The sequence below is a fragment of the Lactuca saligna genome, chromosome 5 (genome assembly GCF_052625555.1).
Source record: "Lactuca saligna cultivar CGN05327 chromosome 5, ASM5262555v1, whole genome shotgun sequence".
NCBI classification, from domain to species: Eukaryota; Viridiplantae; Streptophyta; class Magnoliopsida; order Asterales; family Asteraceae; genus Lactuca; species Lactuca saligna.
Genome location: NC_136421.1, coordinates 268,895,561 through 268,912,890, shown reverse-complemented (window position 1 = coordinate 268,912,890; position 17,330 = coordinate 268,895,561). Strand labels below are relative to the sequence as shown.

General features: G+C 32.0%; 1 protein-coding gene and 1 non-coding gene across 2 annotated transcripts; one reads left to right on the top strand and one right to left on the bottom strand.

Annotated features, from left to right (window-relative positions):
- Window positions 1–11,679: 11,679 nt before the first annotated feature.
- On the bottom strand, window positions 11,680–14,196 carry NPU (ATP-dependent helicase/deoxyribonuclease subunit B). The gene is made up of 9 exons (XM_078996092.1): window positions 13,971–14,196; window positions 13,792–13,854; window positions 13,617–13,672; window positions 12,816–12,909; window positions 12,646–12,706; window positions 12,458–12,539; window positions 12,176–12,231; window positions 11,991–12,054; window positions 11,680–11,878 (listed from the first exon to the last, which is right to left on the bottom strand). The coding sequence occupies exons 1-9, from the start codon at window positions 14,112–14,114 to the stop codon at window positions 11,818–11,820; spliced, it is 681 nt and encodes a 226-aa protein (XP_078852218.1). The 5' UTR covers window positions 14,115–14,196; the 3' UTR covers window positions 11,680–11,817.
- Window positions 14,197–14,278: 82 nt separating this feature from the next.
- Window positions 14,279–14,350, top strand: TRNAH-GUG (transfer RNA histidin (anticodon GUG)). The gene has a single exon. It is a non-coding gene; the product is annotated as a tRNA-His (tRNA).
- Window positions 14,351–17,330: the final 2,980 nt, after the last annotated feature.

Below are 17,330 nucleotides of genomic sequence, written 5' to 3'. Positions count from 1 at the left end.
CATTCTTCTCTTATTGGTTTTATATCAAGATCTTACTTTTGTTGAATTTTTTTTTTTTAAATCTTAGTTTAATTCTAGTTTTCTTTTAAATAGTTCAAAAGACCAAAAAAAACCCCATTTTTACTTTTATTGTCATTTTACAAGTATTTTTACAAAGAGGTTTACATCAAATAACAAATTGAACCATTCTTCGTGGATTCGACCCCTTTACCATTATACCCTATTTTAGTGTATAAGAGGTAGGGTTATTTATTTTGTTGGCCTCGACAACCACACAATTTTGATGCCTTTTTCGGGGATTTGTTTATTTTTAATCAGTTTGTTTCTCTATGTCCATATCTCAACATACGTGTACTTTGATTTATAATCCAAAATTTCAAAAAGAAGCAAGGAGTTTGCAAAGGAAAGGAAAATAGAATGTGGTCAAAATTCAAACCCAAACGGGGACTTGGTGGTTGAAACTGCTTCGTCTAGTGACACTGAAACCAAAGTAGAACCCGATTCTAGTCCAAACAACACCACCCTATAGCAAAATCCACCCATCCTAAAAAATCCAATGGCAGAAGGAGAAGAAGCTCCCGAATGAACCTTGAGACAAATGATTGAAACTGACATTACACAAACTCCAACCGGTATCAATTACCCCGTTTTGGAAGGATGTTTGGAATTGAACTCGAGCCTTGTTCATCACCTTCCAACTTTTTTGTGGATTAGAGAATGAAGAGCTACACAAACACTTGAAAATGTTTCACATCATTTGCACTAGCATGAACGCATGACCATGTCAAATTAAGGGCATTCATTTTTTCATTGGCCGATAGAGAAAAAGATTGTTTGTTTTATCTTCCATTAGGGTTAATCAGCTGATAGACCGATATGATAATAGCTTTCCTTGATAAATTTTATCCTGCCTCAAGAGTCTCAATTCTTAGAAATGCGATTTTTGGAATCCGCCAAGGTCAAAATGAGACTTTCCATGATTATTGGGAGAGGTTCAATACCATTTTTTAAAGTTTCCCACATCACCAAATTCCAAAACAACTTCTCATTCAACACTTTTATGAAGGTTTATTACCAATGGAGAGAAGATTAGTTGATGTTTCAAGTGGTGGAGATGTATTTAGCAAAACTCCACAACAAACAAGACAAATCTTTAACACTATAGCCGCCAATTCTCAACACTTTGGCCCCCTCCAATACATGAAGACGGACGCACATTAAAAAGTTAATGAAGTAGTGACATCAAACCTCGAGCCACAACTTAAGGATTTGACATCTATTGTCCAATATTTAGCCATGGGACAAATTCCACAAGTGATGGTTTGTGGAATATGTGTAAAAATGGGACATACCATGTATATGTGTCACATTCTTCAAGAAGATGCAGAACATGTTAATGCCACGGGAGAATTTAAAAATTTTCACAACAAGCCATTCAGTTACCAAAATGCCTACAATTCAAGTTGGAAGCCAAATCCCAATATGAGCTACAACCCAAGACCATTCTCTCAAAATGCATTAGTTAGACCTTTTTACCCACCATATTAACCCCATTATCAACATCCACAACCTCACTATCAACCCAAACCATATCCTCCACATCATTACCAACAACCTCATTAATCCCAACCTAGTAGTTCCAGAATATCTTTTGAAGACATTGTCAAGTCACTTGCCACTAGCACCCAAAAACTCCATAAAGATAGAAGGACTAGTATGTCCAACCTTTAAGCACAATTAGGAGATATAGTTACATCCTTAAATAATTTGGAGTATCATGGAAAACTACCTTCTCAAACCGAAAAGAACCCAAATGTCAATGTGGTGACCTTGAGGTGATAAACCGGAGAGAGTAGCTCAAACAAGAAGTCAAAGGAAGATGAAGAAGAAATAGAGATTACTCCCATTAAGGATCTTATTGTCAAAAATGATGCACAAACTGGAGTTCTAAAGAAGATTACCCATCTAGTCACCCTAATAGCCACTCAACCATCATTCCCTTCCCGAATTGCAACTTCAAAGAAGAATGTGGAGGAGAAAGAGATCTCATACACCTTACCAAAGGTGGACGCAAAACTTCCATTACTTGATGCAATCAAACAAATCTCTAGATATGAAACTTTTCTAAATAACTTTGCACAAACAAAATAAAATTGAAAGGGAATGAAAATATTTCAATTAACAAAAATGCATCTACGGTTTTACAAAGAAAACTCCCACCTAAATGCAAAGACCCTGAAATGTTTACGGTTCCTTGCAAAATAGGGGAAGTTACCTTTAGTAGTTCCATGCTTGATCTTGGCATTTCTATTAATGTCATTCCCTATTTGGTATATGAATCGTTAAATTTTTGTCCTTTACATAAAACAAGTGTCATAACTTCACTTGCGGATAAATCAAGTGTTTTTCCCAGAGGTGTCTTAGAGGATGTTTTGGTGCAAGTCAATTAATTGGTCTTCCTGAAGGATTTCTATGTGATTGATTTAGAGGAACAAGTTTCCTCCAAATCGGCTCTAATCTTGCTTGGAAGACTATTTTGAAAACATATAGGACAAAAATTGATGTGTATGTGGGTAGTTTGACAATGGAATTTGATGGTGAAACAATAAACTTTAATATTTATGATGCTACAAGATATCATAGTGATGTTTCATCTTTATATTTTGTTGACTTTGTTGAACCACTAACCCAATAATTGTTTGAGTTCACTAATGGTGACATGTTGGAGATGATTCTAAGCAATGGGTTTGATTGTAGGGAAACTAGCCGAGAAATTGAAGCCCTATTCTCTTGATCCGAAAGTTGAAATTTTGGTCAACAATTTGGAAATGAAGAAATCCACAAGGTTTGATGTCAAGCATGTTGATTTGCCTCCAACTTACACAAAGTTACTATCTTCGCTTGTTCAACCACCTGAATTATAGCTGAAACTCCTACCTCAACACTTGAAGTATGCTTATTTGGGAAAGAACGAGACTCTTCCGCTTATCATTTCTACTAACTTAACCGGATTTGAAGAAGAGAAGCGCCTCAAAGTGTTGAAGGAACACAAAGAATCCATGGTTTGGACGATTGCGGGTATCAAGGGATTGAGCACCTCCACTTGTATGCATAAGATTTTGATGGAGGACGAATGCAAGCCAATCCAAGATCCGCAAAGAAGATTGAATCCGCCTATGATGGAAGTTCTAAAGAAAGAAATGTTTCATGTTTGAGATAAAAAAGATTGTTTAACGAATTCAATTGTACCACTGTTATGTTTTGACCATATAGAAAACTCTTAACTCATTTGAGAAGCGTTAGGTAGCTCAGTAGACTAATGTGAATGCAAGCCTGATTGGGACGAAATTTTCATAATGAAAAATTTCATTTAAGGCTTTCAAAATCACACATTGAGTCAAAGGAGGCTTGGTTCGACATGCTGCAACATGCTTCTAGGGACATTCTAACTAGTACAAAGTTTTGAAATGTTTCCTTACCCTAGAAAAGCAAGCATGACCCTTGTAAAGAATTCCTTGGAATCTGAACTAAGAAAGAAAATACAACATACAAAATAACAAAAATATTTTTGGTCTTTTATGTTTTTGAAAGAAAGAAAATATTTTTGTGCTTTTAAATTTTTCAAAAATTAAAACAAAAAACAAAAGAAAGTCTTTTTGGATTTTTTATTTTTCAAAAACATAAAGACAAAACAAAAATAAAATCTTTTTGGATTTTTAATTTTTCGAAAAGAAAAAAATACCAAACTTGCGAAGATTGATCATTTGTACTATACTTCAAATTGTCATGTTTCTCTATTCTTTTGAATCATTCTTAATCCTGTCAAAATTCTAACAAATGATTTTTCATCCAATGCTTTTGTAAAAATATCAGCAAGCTGATCAGTTGTTTTTAGAAAATGAACTTCAATATTGTCATCTTCCACATAATCTTTAATGAAATGATAAGGAAGTGCTATATGTTTGGTTTCCGAATGTTCTACTGGAGTATGAAAAATGTGTATAGCACTTTGTGAATCACAATACAATGGAATCTTTTTCATATTAATTGCATAGTCATGCAATTGACTCTAGATCCATATGATTTGCGAAGTGTAAGCGGCAGCTGCAACATACTCAACTTCAGCAGTTGAAATTCAACACATGTTTTCTTTTCGATTACCAACTTACAAGCTTCCCATCGAGCAACTGACATCCTCCATTTGTACTTTTCTGTTAAGAGTACATCCTCTTAGATCTGAATCTAAAAATGCTTGAATGACAAAATACTGATTTCAAAGGATACCACAATCCTAACGAAATTGTTCCCTTGAGATAACAAAAAATGTTTTTCACTACAGTCAAGCGTGGTTCTCTTGGATTTGCTTGATACCTAGCACAATTACATACAGAAAACATGATATCAGGTCAACTTGCTGTAAGATAAACCAATGAACCTACCATACTCTTGTATAAAGTAAGAACCACTGCAGGTATATCTAACAAAGGTGTTAGCCTTGTTCCAACCACCTCTGATACTCTTAACTTCATGCTATTTGTCATTCTAAATTTTTTCGAGCAAATTCTTGGTATATTTTTCTTGATTGATAAAAATTCATTCTCTGCTTTCATGAATGTTTAAATCAAGAAAATTATTGATTTTTCCCATCATGCTCATTTCGAATTGGCTTTTCATCAAACTTTCGAATTCACTAGACAAAGCAGAGTCAGTAGAGCCAAAAATAATATCATCAACATAAATTTGAACAAGCATTAAATGATTCCTAACTTTCTTTCGAAATAATTTGGGGTCAACAGATCCTTGTTTAAATTTCGATTGTTTAAATAAATTGGTAAGAGTTGCATACCATGCTCTTGGTGCTTGTTTTAACCCATATACTGCTTTATCTAATATGTAAAAATGATCAGAATATTCTTCATTAATAAAACCTGGAGGTTGTTCCATATAAACTGTCTCTTCAAGTTCTCCATTCATAAATGCACATTTCACATCCATTTGATAAACATTGAAATATTTTTGAGCTGCATAAGCCAAAAATATTCGAACAGCCTCGAGTCTTGCGACAGGGGAAAAGGTTTCTTCATAATCGATACCTTCTTGTTGCGAATATCCTTTAACAACTAATCGTGCTTTATTTCGAATAATATTTCCATCCTTGTCGGTTTTATTTTTTAAAATCCATTTTAATCTGACAATCGAAACATTTTTAGGTTTAGGAATTAACCTCTAAACCTTGTTTCTTTCGAACTCAGCCAGTTTAGATTGCATTGCTACAACCCAATCTGATTGTTCCATTGCAACCTTAACTATCTTTGGTTCTATTTTCGAAATGAAAACATTAAACATGCAAAATTCTTGATGAGTATTTAGTACCTCATTCTTTGCATGAATTTGAGCTCTAGTCAAAACTCCATCTTGTGGGTTTCCAATGACTTGTTCTTTTGGATGATCTCTTGTCCATTTTTGCAAAGGTGGATATGTTGGATCAAAGTCTAATGGTGCATCTTTGTAAATTTCTTCATTTTCAGATCCTGCAACATATTTATTATCATTTAGTTCATGAAATTCATCATTTTGATCAACATTTATGGTTTCAGTATCATTATGCTCCCCCTCAACATAATTGTCATCTTGATGATCCCCATCGAAACTTTTATTTCCACTGCTATTCTCCCCCTCGAAAGGATGCTCCCCCTCAACATTTGAAGGTATAGTCAAGTGCTCCCCCTCCACTTGTACATCTAGCATACTTTATCCATTATCAGTTGTATCTGTTGTAATTGTCGAATCATTAGTATGTTTCAAAGATTCAGGAATTTCATTATCAGCAACATTTACTTCAGCATCAGCATCCCTGTATGGAACACCAAAAATTAAATCATAATCAAAATCAGATGAATTATAACTTTTAGACTCATCATTTGATTCATTAAGAATTGTTTTTTGTTCGAAACATTTTTCAACTTGTTTCACATAGTAATTATCAAAAGTAGATTAAACGTCTCTTCAACTTTTCGTGTTCGTTTATCTAAAACTCTGTATGCAACCGAGTTATTTGAATATCCCAAGAAAATTCCTTCATCAGCCTTAGCTTGAAATTTTGAAAGATTATCTTTGAGATTCATGATAAAACACTTGAAACCAAAAACATGAAAGAATTTGACATTAGGTTTTCAGCTATTTATGATTTCATACGGAGTAATATTGAAACGACGATGAATAAATGATCGATTCTGAGTAAAACATGTTGTCGAAACAGCTTCTGCCCATAGATATTAAGGAAGATTCACATATGTCAACATTGTTCTTGTTGCTTCGCAAATAGACCTATTCCTCCTTTCAACCACACCATTTTGTTGTGGTGTATATGGTGATGAGAAATTATGTGAAATCCCTTTCTCAGTTAAAAACGAATCAAACACATTGTTTTTAAACTCGGAACCATTATCACTTTTGATTTTTCTAACTTTCTTCTTTAGGCTCATCTCAATTTTCTTGATAAATTCAATAATCGTTTGAGCAACTTCAGATTTAAGCCTGAGAAAATACACCCAAGTAAATCATGAAAAATCATCAATAATAACTAAATTGTACCATTTCTTGTTGAGAGTTTCAACAGTTGATGGCCCATAGAGGTCAATATGAAGAAGTTCCAACGGTTCAACAATTTTCGAATCTACGACAATTGGATGCCCTTTCAGATGTTGTTTTCCTTGTTCGCAAGCTGCACATAAAGGATCATTGTTAAACTTTAAAACTGGTAAACCTTGAACAAGATCTTCAACTACCAACTTATTCAGATTACATAAGTTTAAATGTGATAAACGTCGATGCCACAACCAGCTAACATCACTTGGAGTTTTCGAAAGTAAACAAACTGCAGGTTTCCCAACAATAGGTTTTATGTCAATATTGAACATATCACCATATCATTTTGATTTGAGCAACACTTCATTTGTTTCAACATTGGAAATGATACTTCCTTCTTCGTTAAACAAAACTTGATTGCCAATGTCCGCAACAAGTTGTGAAACACTTATCAAATTATGTTGAAGACCTTCGACGTAAGCAACAAGATTTACAGTAAACTTTCCATTCGTTACTTTCCCGTATCCTTTTACTTTACATTTGTGATTGTTCCCAAACTTCATAACACTAGCATTGTCCAAACTTCTAAAATCTCTTAAATTCTCCTTTCTTCCAGTCATGTGACATGAGAAACCACTATCAATGTACCATTTCTCATCATATTGCTCATCACACAGTACCTGCGTTCATTAAAAGATTTTAGGTACCCAAGGTTGTTTGGGTCCTTGGTTATTAGTTTGAAAAAAGTGAATGAAGTTTAGAACCTAATGCCCAATTTCGAACTTTTGTTTTGAAAGTATCAATTAAGGTATCGAAATATAATTTTTGATAGTTTTGGACTTTCACTGACTTTCTTCTCATGCTTCTCACTGTGTTTGTCCTTTGAGATTGATTGCCATTTTTGAACTGGAATATTTGATTCTTTCGAAGATGAACTTCCAGATAAAGTATCATTCAAACACTATTCATAAGCATTCTAGATTTGATGTTGAGAAAACTTTCCCGATTGATACTTGTTCCCTTTCGTCTCAAGCCAATGATTGATCGTTTTTACCTCAGCTGAACCTTTTGTGTATGAAACTTTAGTGGCTTGTTTTGCAGATGGATTCAAGAAATTTGGTTTTTGTGGAGTAAACTTTGCATATGTTTTGGATTTAGTATGCACAAATGTTTGATTGTCTGCAAACTTTCGAATGTTTTCAAATTTTCGAACATTCTCAAAATTTCGAGTGTTCTCAAATTTTCGAACGTTTTCGAATTGACGAACTTTAGAAAAATGTCGATTCGATGAAAATTTGTTTTGTTCGTTTGATGGTTTTGGAAATTATGAAATTGATATTGAAAACTTTTGTTGGCTTTTTTTAATGAAAATTCTTTTGTTGAGCATTTGTTTGAAAAGGCTTTGAAGATGATGACTTTGAAATTTTCGTTGAAGTATTTTGAGAATCAGACGAATTTGGTTGAGTGGGATTTTCTTTTTTATCCAAACGAGTTGAAAACTTTGTTTGTGTGGATTTAGACAACCATTTTTCAAACATTTTCGTGGCTGGTATTTTTGATTGATTTTCATTTAACACTACATGCCCAAAAAAAAAATCTTTGTTGCCTGTCTTTTCGAAATTTCTTTTTCCTTCGAAATTTTTTTAACAAGATCCTTAAATTCTTGTGAATTAAGTTTTACAGTCTCATTCGGTTCATTAGATTCATGTTTCAAAATCTATTTTGTATTTTCTTGTTTTTCAACCCATTTTCGTTGTGGTTTTTATCTTTGAAAAACATACGAATTCTTTGTTAGATTATTTTCGACAGTGCTTTGATTTGAAAAGAAGTCTTCGTCTGATGTTTTCTTGTTATCTTCTTCAATTATTTTATTAAACTCTGGTTTGATATTTTCGACATTCCCAACAGTGACAAACATCTTATTCGAGAATACAACATCATCTATGCACGTTAAATTTGGATATACCACAGTTTTGGTTTCCATAAAATGAGCACCTTTTTCAGATAACACTTTGTCGAACTTTTCAGTGTCTCCAACCATTTGATCAACAACAATTTTTTTAACAGTTGTTTCGTTTGAAACATTCTATTCTGTTTCAGAATTGTTTGACACTTTGTCTTCATTCTCATCATAACTACTATCCGTTTGACTGTCTCGTACACTTACATGATCAAAGTCAAAAACATTCGAAGTAGAGGGTCTATCAGTATCATCCTCAACCATCGAATCATCACATATTTCTTTGCCATTTGACTTAGATGTGACTTTAATAACAGATAACTGAGAACAATCTATACTTTCCTCCTCCTCAATTTCACTGATTTCCCTAAAACTATCAGAATTATCATCGATATCAGCAAATTTAGATTGGGAGTCTAGTTTCGAATTCTCAATTCGTTTCAAAATTTTGAGTTGTTCACTTTTAGTCAAAATATCATTCACTATCTCAACAAGTTCATCAGCATTCAAATATTCATCTATTTTAACAATTCCATAAGCAAATCGATTATCAGGCACTTTATTAAATTCTTATGGTTTTCTCACAATCATAGGACAAACTATCAACTTTCTCTCTTTCGAAAACAAGAAAAGGTAATAACATCCTATGTTGTTATTAGCATATTTTAGTCATAATCTAGCAAATCTTCATGCATATTTTACATTTTGTTACTTTTTGACCTTTTCAGGTACTTTCTAGTTTGGTGAGCATAATTGTAAATTTTAAGGAGACTAGCGGAGCGGGATCTTTGGGAGGCAAATGAACTTGGAAGAAAACAAGGATTACGAGCTTGATAACTAGTGGAGATGATGCATAGAGTGGGCTTGTGATCATGAAGCATTGAAGAAGATAGGCATGTACATAAAAGAAAAGTGGTGGAACATTTGTGCATTTGAAATTAAAATGATCGGGCAAGTACACGAGCTATAAATGACTTGGAGAAAGTGAAATGAGCGAAAATTGAAGAAATCTTTATGAAAAATGGATACAAATGGATTCGACAAGTTCTAGGCTAGTGGGCTAAGTCATTAGAAGCCCAAATCACAAAGAAGTCGAAATCAGCACCACCCATGCGGGTCGCGCACAACTCTAAAAGGGAAATTTTAGGAATTCATCTTTTGTTCTATATAGGGAAGGTTGGTGTGCATCTTTTGCACACTTCTATACATCCTAATTTTGGCCAATTCTCTGGAGATTTGGGAGGCCTTTAATCATTTGAATAACATCAAAACATCGTCTTTTTTCTCTTTATTCTTACTACATGTTGGGTGCTTCTAACTTTTATTTTGTTTTCTTAAGTTTAGCCATGCTAGACTAAACTAATCTTGGTTAACTTTTGTGAAATCCATGGATGCTTAGTTATTTAAGGACTATTATAAACTATGGTGATTTTTATGAAAAAATTTTGCATTTGAACATCTTACCATCTACATGTCTTCATTCATGAGTTTAAATGCATGTTTTTTAATTAGTTGGCTAATTTCTTGTTTAAGTAATAGATCCTTAAATTAGCAAGCAACAAATGATTCATGTGTTAGTTTTCACTTCACACAATTATAAAAACACTTTCTCCAACATGGTAGTGAAAGCATTTAACTCCTCTTGGATTGGTGACTTTTTAGTCATTAATGATAGTTAATTTTCACTAATTGCATACTTAATGGAAATTATGACTTTAACTAAGGAAATATGTTATGAGCTTCTCTAACTGTTTTACTAAATAAGAAAAGTCTAGATGACTTCAAACTTCTTGGGTTGCTATAGCCAAATTTATTATTTATTGTGTATCAGTCCTTTTTTTTGTTTTTCTTTCGATGTAACTCACTTGCGGTTTGCTAGTTTTGTTCAAATAGAAGTCTTGTCTGAAAAAAAAAATGAATACCGCAAAACTCTAGAGAACAATAATCTCTAAGTCATTCATTAATATTTTTAATAATAATAATAATAATAATAATAATAATAATAATAATAATAATAATAATAATAATAATAATTTTTTTTTTTCTTATTACAATAATAGGAAGATATGTAACATGCATCGGCCAGAATCACTTCAAACCATTCTACATCACTATATTTTGTAAGATATGCATCTGAAAATTAATCATTTAAAAAAAATAGTGTAATCAATATACATCTCATCCAAAACGATTGAACATCTCACTGTACAAATATTATCTAACAAGAATATAATCGTAGCAAGGCCAATCATTCTAGTGTAACATATAATACAAGGTGGCGGGTTTCACCTTACAATCACATTCATAAAATACCACCAAAAGTGAATAATGTGTGTATCTCTATATTTTTTTTATTATTATTATTAGGTGTAAGATCTCTATTACATGTTAATTAAAAAATAAATATAAACGTCTAAATATTTAAGAACTTTTGATATAAGAAAATAAGAAAAATAATGAATTATTAAAACTGAATTTTTTTTATTTTTTAAATTTAAATAAAATAAATTAATAAGTTTTAATTTGAGAATTTTAAAATAAAAATATAAATTCATTAATAAAATTGATATTTATTTATTATTACACTAGGTGTAAAACTCATATATTATACGAATTGATTAAAAGAGAAATTAAATATTAAAGTGCAGACAATAAATATTTTTTAAAATAAAATTTTAAAATAAAAATAAATAAATATATTAAATGTAAAATATTTTATTTATAACATTTAATACTTTACATACATAAACATATAAATATTATATGGTTTTTTAATTTTAAATTTTAAAAAACTTAAAGAATTTACTTATTTCAAAAATCCATAGATTTAACGATTGATATCACGAATCCAAAATGCATTTGGCACATAACACCAACTAAGCGAATCAAAATAAGTCAACTTGAACATCAATAACTTTTTAATAAAATTGTTAAAAAATCTCACTCCAATCAATTGTATATTAATTTATTGATTTGATTATAAAATACTAGTTTTTATATCAGAATTAATTTAAAACCATCATTATCTACGTCTTCCTATTAGATATTTTGTACACAACCTTACCCCCAACCCCAAGGCCCCAATCAACTATACATTGGGCTTTTTCTGGCCCAAATTCGCCCACACAATATTTGTCAAAAACGATTAATTTCATATTTCATATATGATTTTAGTAAAAAACTTGTTTATGCTATTAAATTTAATTCTAGTAAAAAAAATTCATACAATATTATTCATCAACATATTAACTATCTGATAAAAGACTGATTCATTCAACTTTTGCAACTCCCCCAGCCATGCTACTTTCAGCTACAGTCTCTCTAACAAATCTACAACAAAAACCAGACAAACATTTTTACTTGTGTCACCTCATGAGAAAATAAAAAAATAATAATAATATCATTTTATTAAACCATGAAATAAAAAAACGAAATTTTTTACCTTTCAATTTTATCACGAGACGATTGCAAAATGTAAATAGAAAGGACAAATGACATAAGTAGCCCTGCTCATCAGCAACAAAAACAATATAAAACCAATGATTTTTGCAAAAAATATATATATTTATTTTTTGCTTTTTTATGTATTTTGCCATTTTTAAAGTTATTAAAAGTAAGTTTATTTACCTGATCCAAAGAGAACATAGAACCCAGAAGCAACATCTATTTCTGATTGTTCCTCCCTAAAATATAATTAAAAAATTAATATTATCATATTAAAATAATAGTCTGATTTTTTTTATATTTCATATGTCAACCAATTGACGCATTGAACACAAAATATAACCCGAATTTGTTCATTATTAAATAAATAATAAATGCGAAAAAGTAAATGAAATACAATAATAATAATAATAATAATAATAATAATAATAATAATAATAATAATAATCATAATATAAATCTAACCATGTGTATCTAACAAGCACATGTTTTGGCCATATTTGTGTATCCCAAAACTGGGTCCCAATGTCTGAATGAAGCTCCACATCTGCTCAACATAATTCTATGTAAATTCCAAAAATTTTTGTGTTTAACATAAATTTAAATAATAATATTTTATAAAAAATGTGAGATAAAAGATGAAGGGAGCTTACAGTTATGTGGCATGTCTAGAACTTTAGCTGTGACACCAAGAAAATCACTTCCTGAGTACCTCTGAATGAAATGCAAAGTAAAATTTCATGATCATATATTGAAAAAGATAAATAATAATAATGGTTTATTTATTATGTTTTTAATTACATGTTAAAGAAGAAGCTTTTACCAAATGCACATCAATCATTGGGACCTCAGAACTTTTACGGTTTATAACAAGTAGCCATGGGATATAATACTTCTCTTTTCCAACTTGAAATGATCTGCATTCATTCAAAAGGTTAGTTTGGGTAATTCTACTTTCTGAAACGGGTCAAAACGGGTTGGGTCGGGTTGACCCGAGATGATTTTGTCTGATTTTTGTATCGATGGTTTGTGATGAATATGACTAACAAAACTATATTATTACTTAGTGGAGAATTTCATCCTTAAAGTGTTGAATGATTTTACTAAAATGAAGAGGAATGATCGAATTGTATTGTGTGTGTTTAATAATTAAATAAAGAGTAAAATACAATGAAAGCAGATAATTGGGGGCATAAACTGGATCTACAATGTGCCAAGAATGGAAAAAGAAACAGAAATGAAGTTGGAATTCTTGTTTAGGTTCTCTATATGCATGTATTTGGATACAGAAATGTCCATTAAACAAGGTGAAACAAAGGTAGGACAGGGACAAAAGACATGAATGCCCTCATCATCATCAAAATCATGGGAAATAGTCCTAGAAAGAGTCACAGTCCAGTCCTATTCAGTGTAACAAATGCAGCCTTATCTGTGTTACTCCTCTGGTTATATCCTGTCTCTAAGCATAAGACCTCTGGTAATCTCCACATAGCATTCCTTACTAATTGGATATCAGTTCTCTTCAACACCCTACTTATATATGCTAATCATCTCCTACTCAAAGAAATTTGCAACACAAATGAAAGAATACCATATTCATACAATTGATTCAAAGGAGTCTCACATTTTGTAAGGATCAGCTCCGGTGAAACCAGTTGGTTTAGATATAGGAACCAATACCTAAAATCATTCCAAACAATAACGCAATGAAAATTTATAGAAGTTTAAGAATTTTAAGGGCATTCGCGATTGTGTAATGAAAATTAATTCGATACATACTTGAACTTAAAATAAAGTACCTCACGATTTACACCAAAGATCGGGCAGTGACGACCAATCATATCATGCCATACCGTTCGCGACTGTTGAATCAAGTAGCAGCATCAGCAAAAACAAATAAGATCTGTGATTGTCGGAGTTTTATCATATATATATAGTACAAAATCAATGAGAAATTATAGAAACGGAGAGTATATACAGAGTGATATTGACCCATTTTGCTCATCGGAACGATGTCTCCCGGTCTATAAGCCGCACAATCCAAAATCAACGACGATAATAATAATGCGAATAAGACGTTAAAAGTGCTGATCATTGTGATGAATCTGCAGTTTCTCGCCATTTCCAAGATGATCCAGAAAAACCCTAAAATGTGTTTGGGACGAATATGATCCGCCCTTTTCCGATCAGTGTAGCTACCGGGATTTTGTTAAATAAACCCGCATTTATAACAATAAAATCCTTCACAGATTATTTAATAATATTTATTTAACAAAATAACATCTTGTGGCTGTAGTTTAGTGGTAAGAATTCCACGTTGTGGCCGTGGAGACCTGGGCTCGAATCCCAGCAGCCACACTTTATTTTTTACTTTTTGAACTTTGCATCAAGGTTATTTGGGATCGAATTTAATAATAAAAATATTACTTTTTTATGTTATTATGTTGTGTTTTACAGTTTAATTTTATACAAACTCAAGGTTATTAATTTGTATTTTCTGATTCTTTTTCTTTGCAAAAGGGTTATGACAGTCTCGATTTAGAGAGTTTGAATTTGTACTTCATTTTGGATGTGTTAATTGTATTGATGTATTGAAGTGACAAGATATTCATGACAAAGACTCATCAACAAAACAAATAATTTTCAACTTCAAAACTTGTAGAAAATTGGTAGAAATATTCAACTTGTTAAACATTGATTCACAAATAGAGCAATAATGGTGTTTAATTTGATCAATACTTATTTAATTTGATTTATTTTCAGGATTGGCATTAAACCGGCTAGGGGACATATCAAGTTATCACTATGATGCCAATAGAAGGAACTCTCATACTGCCCTTGTAAGTCATTGTATTTTCTTTCTCCTTTTAATTTTATGGGATGCCCAATTACTAGTTGATATTAAACTCAATTTCGTTGTAATATCATGAACATGTTGTCTTTATCAGGAAAAATATAGATGAAGAATTCAATAGCCAAAATCTTGCAACAATGGTGTACCTCTATAGTGATAATAATTCCAAAATAACAGATATGTACATTAATGACAAAACTGCCAAATTGGTCCTTGTGGTTTGCAAAAAAATTTGGATGGGGTCCAAAAAGTTTTCAACTTGCATGGAAGGTTCAAAATCAAGAATTTTCTTTGGTTTTGGTCCTTGAAATTTTGAAAGGACTATTTTGCCCTTATTATTTATTTTTCACATTTTCTTTATTTGTTTTAATTGTTTTGTAATAAAAAAAATGAAAAAGAAAAGAAAATTCGGAGGACGGCCCCACCCTCTCTCTCTCTCTCTCTCTCTCTCTCTCTCTCTCTCTCCCTGGAAGCCTTTCTCACAGATCTCTGAGTCCATGTTCTTTAAAACCCTATCAACCATGATATAAACCCTAACTTAGTGTATAGAAACACGAATCACGATTGGTGTCTCTGGTCTCCTTCTCAACCTTCTCTATTCAGATTCACCATGAACTGTCGCAATGAACCTAAATGATGTTCCAAGGCTTTCACCAGAAGATATTGCTAGAATGATGGGTCGGAAAACTGTGAAATATGATTTTGTAGATAGAGAATGGATCGGAAAACCCAATATAATGATAGAACATTATATAGAAGGCGAATGGAGATCGTTAAGGAATCAAACTCCCATAGGGTCCGATCAAAACCATCCTCCCTACCCATTCTAGTTAAACCCCTTTTCTACTAATGCTTCCTTTTTCTCTGTTCATTTTTTGTATCTAATCACTTTTCATCTCGATTCAATTATTTGACGGGTCTGATGGATGCTTATGGTGGAAGTGGTGGATTTGTATCTTTGTTACAGGTTTTCTGGTCTAGAAACGGTGAAGAAGACTAGGTGGGAAGAAGACGGAATGGGGCCATTTGAAGCCAAGATTGAGTTCAATTCATGTAGGTATAACACATCTAAAAACCGATGGTGGCGATCTCCGAACAAATCTTACATTGCAGAAAGAAAAATAGGCATTGTTATTATCTCCTTTCTCATCTGTAAAGATCGTTCTTGTTGCATCTTTTTATACCCTTAAACCATTCATGGAAATGGTTTAGATTTAAAGTTGAAATAATGGGAAATTGAATGATATGAGAAGAAAATAATGTGAAAGATTACTCAGTAAAGCTGCAACCCATGAACATAAAGTATGGTGGATGCCCACCAAGTGTTTGATCTTTTGTCTGAATGATATTTCCCTACTGCAACTTGTAGTTCTTAGTTATGTTCATTGATTTTCAGTAATTTCGCTTCACAAATTCGTGTTTAAGCCACAATTGGGTATTTAAATTTATTAAAGCACTTGTTAAAGTACCTAAATCAAAAATGGGTGGTGGTGCCGTGAGAATGGCTTGAGAGAGAGGGGGAGAGGGCGAGGGATAAGGAGAGGGAGAGGGAGAGGGAGAGAGAGAGAGAGAGAGAGAGAGAGAGAGAGAGAGAAAGGGTGGGTCGTCCTTCGATTTTTCTTTTCTTTTTTTTTTTTAATTACAAAACAATGAAAACAAATAAAGAAAAATTGAAAAATAAATAATAAGGGCAAAATAGTCCTTTCAAAATTTCAAGGACCAAAACCAAAGAAAATTCTTGATTTTGGACCTTCCATGCAATCTGAAAACTTTTTGGACTTCATCCAAAGTTTTTTGCAAACCAGAAGGACCAATTTGGCAGTTTTGTCGTACATTAATGCATGTGCACCCATGGTGGAGAGGTAAGTTTTTCTCATTATAAATGAGTTTTACTATTAATAATTTAATACCATTGCTTAGATGTTAATATTATTGGACTTTGACTTTCCATCCTTTTTACAGGATCCTCCAAGCATGGCCATTATGATACAATGCAAAGTTTGCAAAGCCCAATTGCCACCCTCTATGTCGGACATAATCTTGTGGGCTTTCTCCTTGTAGTGGGTGGAAAGGTAATTTTCATCATAAACCATGATAACTAGATAGTATCACATCCTTATACCAAAATTTTCTTATAAGAGCAAAATACTCATTTATCATAAACCATAATAACATGGAGGTCCACAAGGACTAAGTCTAATTAAAAGGGTGTTTGTTTTAGCTTTTTTTAAGAGCTTTTTTTTTGTTTATTTTTTATAAGTTTATTTTTTTCTGACTTATTTTCTAACTTATTTGTTTATTATGACTTACATTAAGAAAATAAATCGAACTCATGAAAAGTAAGCTGGAAAAAATAAGCTTATAAAAATAAGCTCGAAAAATATATTAAGTTTATGACACGTTAACATAGTAAATAGTTAATCAGTTTGAATTTGTTACAATCAGTTAGAAGATAGTTGTTAGATGTACAGATATAACAATCTA

What these genes read in the sequence shown, in the direction of transcription:
- NPU (XM_078996092.1), bottom strand. Translation starts at nt 14,114, where the DNA reads ATGGCGAGAAACTGCAGATTCATCACAATGATCAGCACTTTTAACGTC. An exon ending in TCTTTGGTGTAAATCGTGAG is followed by an intron (nt 13,673 to 13,791) that starts GTACTTTATTTT and finishes GAATGATTTTAG; the next exon opens with GTATTGGTTCCTATATCTAA. An exon ending in TCTAGACATGCCACATAACT is followed by an intron (nt 12,540 to 12,645) that starts GTAAGCTCCCTT and finishes TATGTTGAGCAG; the next exon opens with ATGTGGAGCTTCATTCAGAC.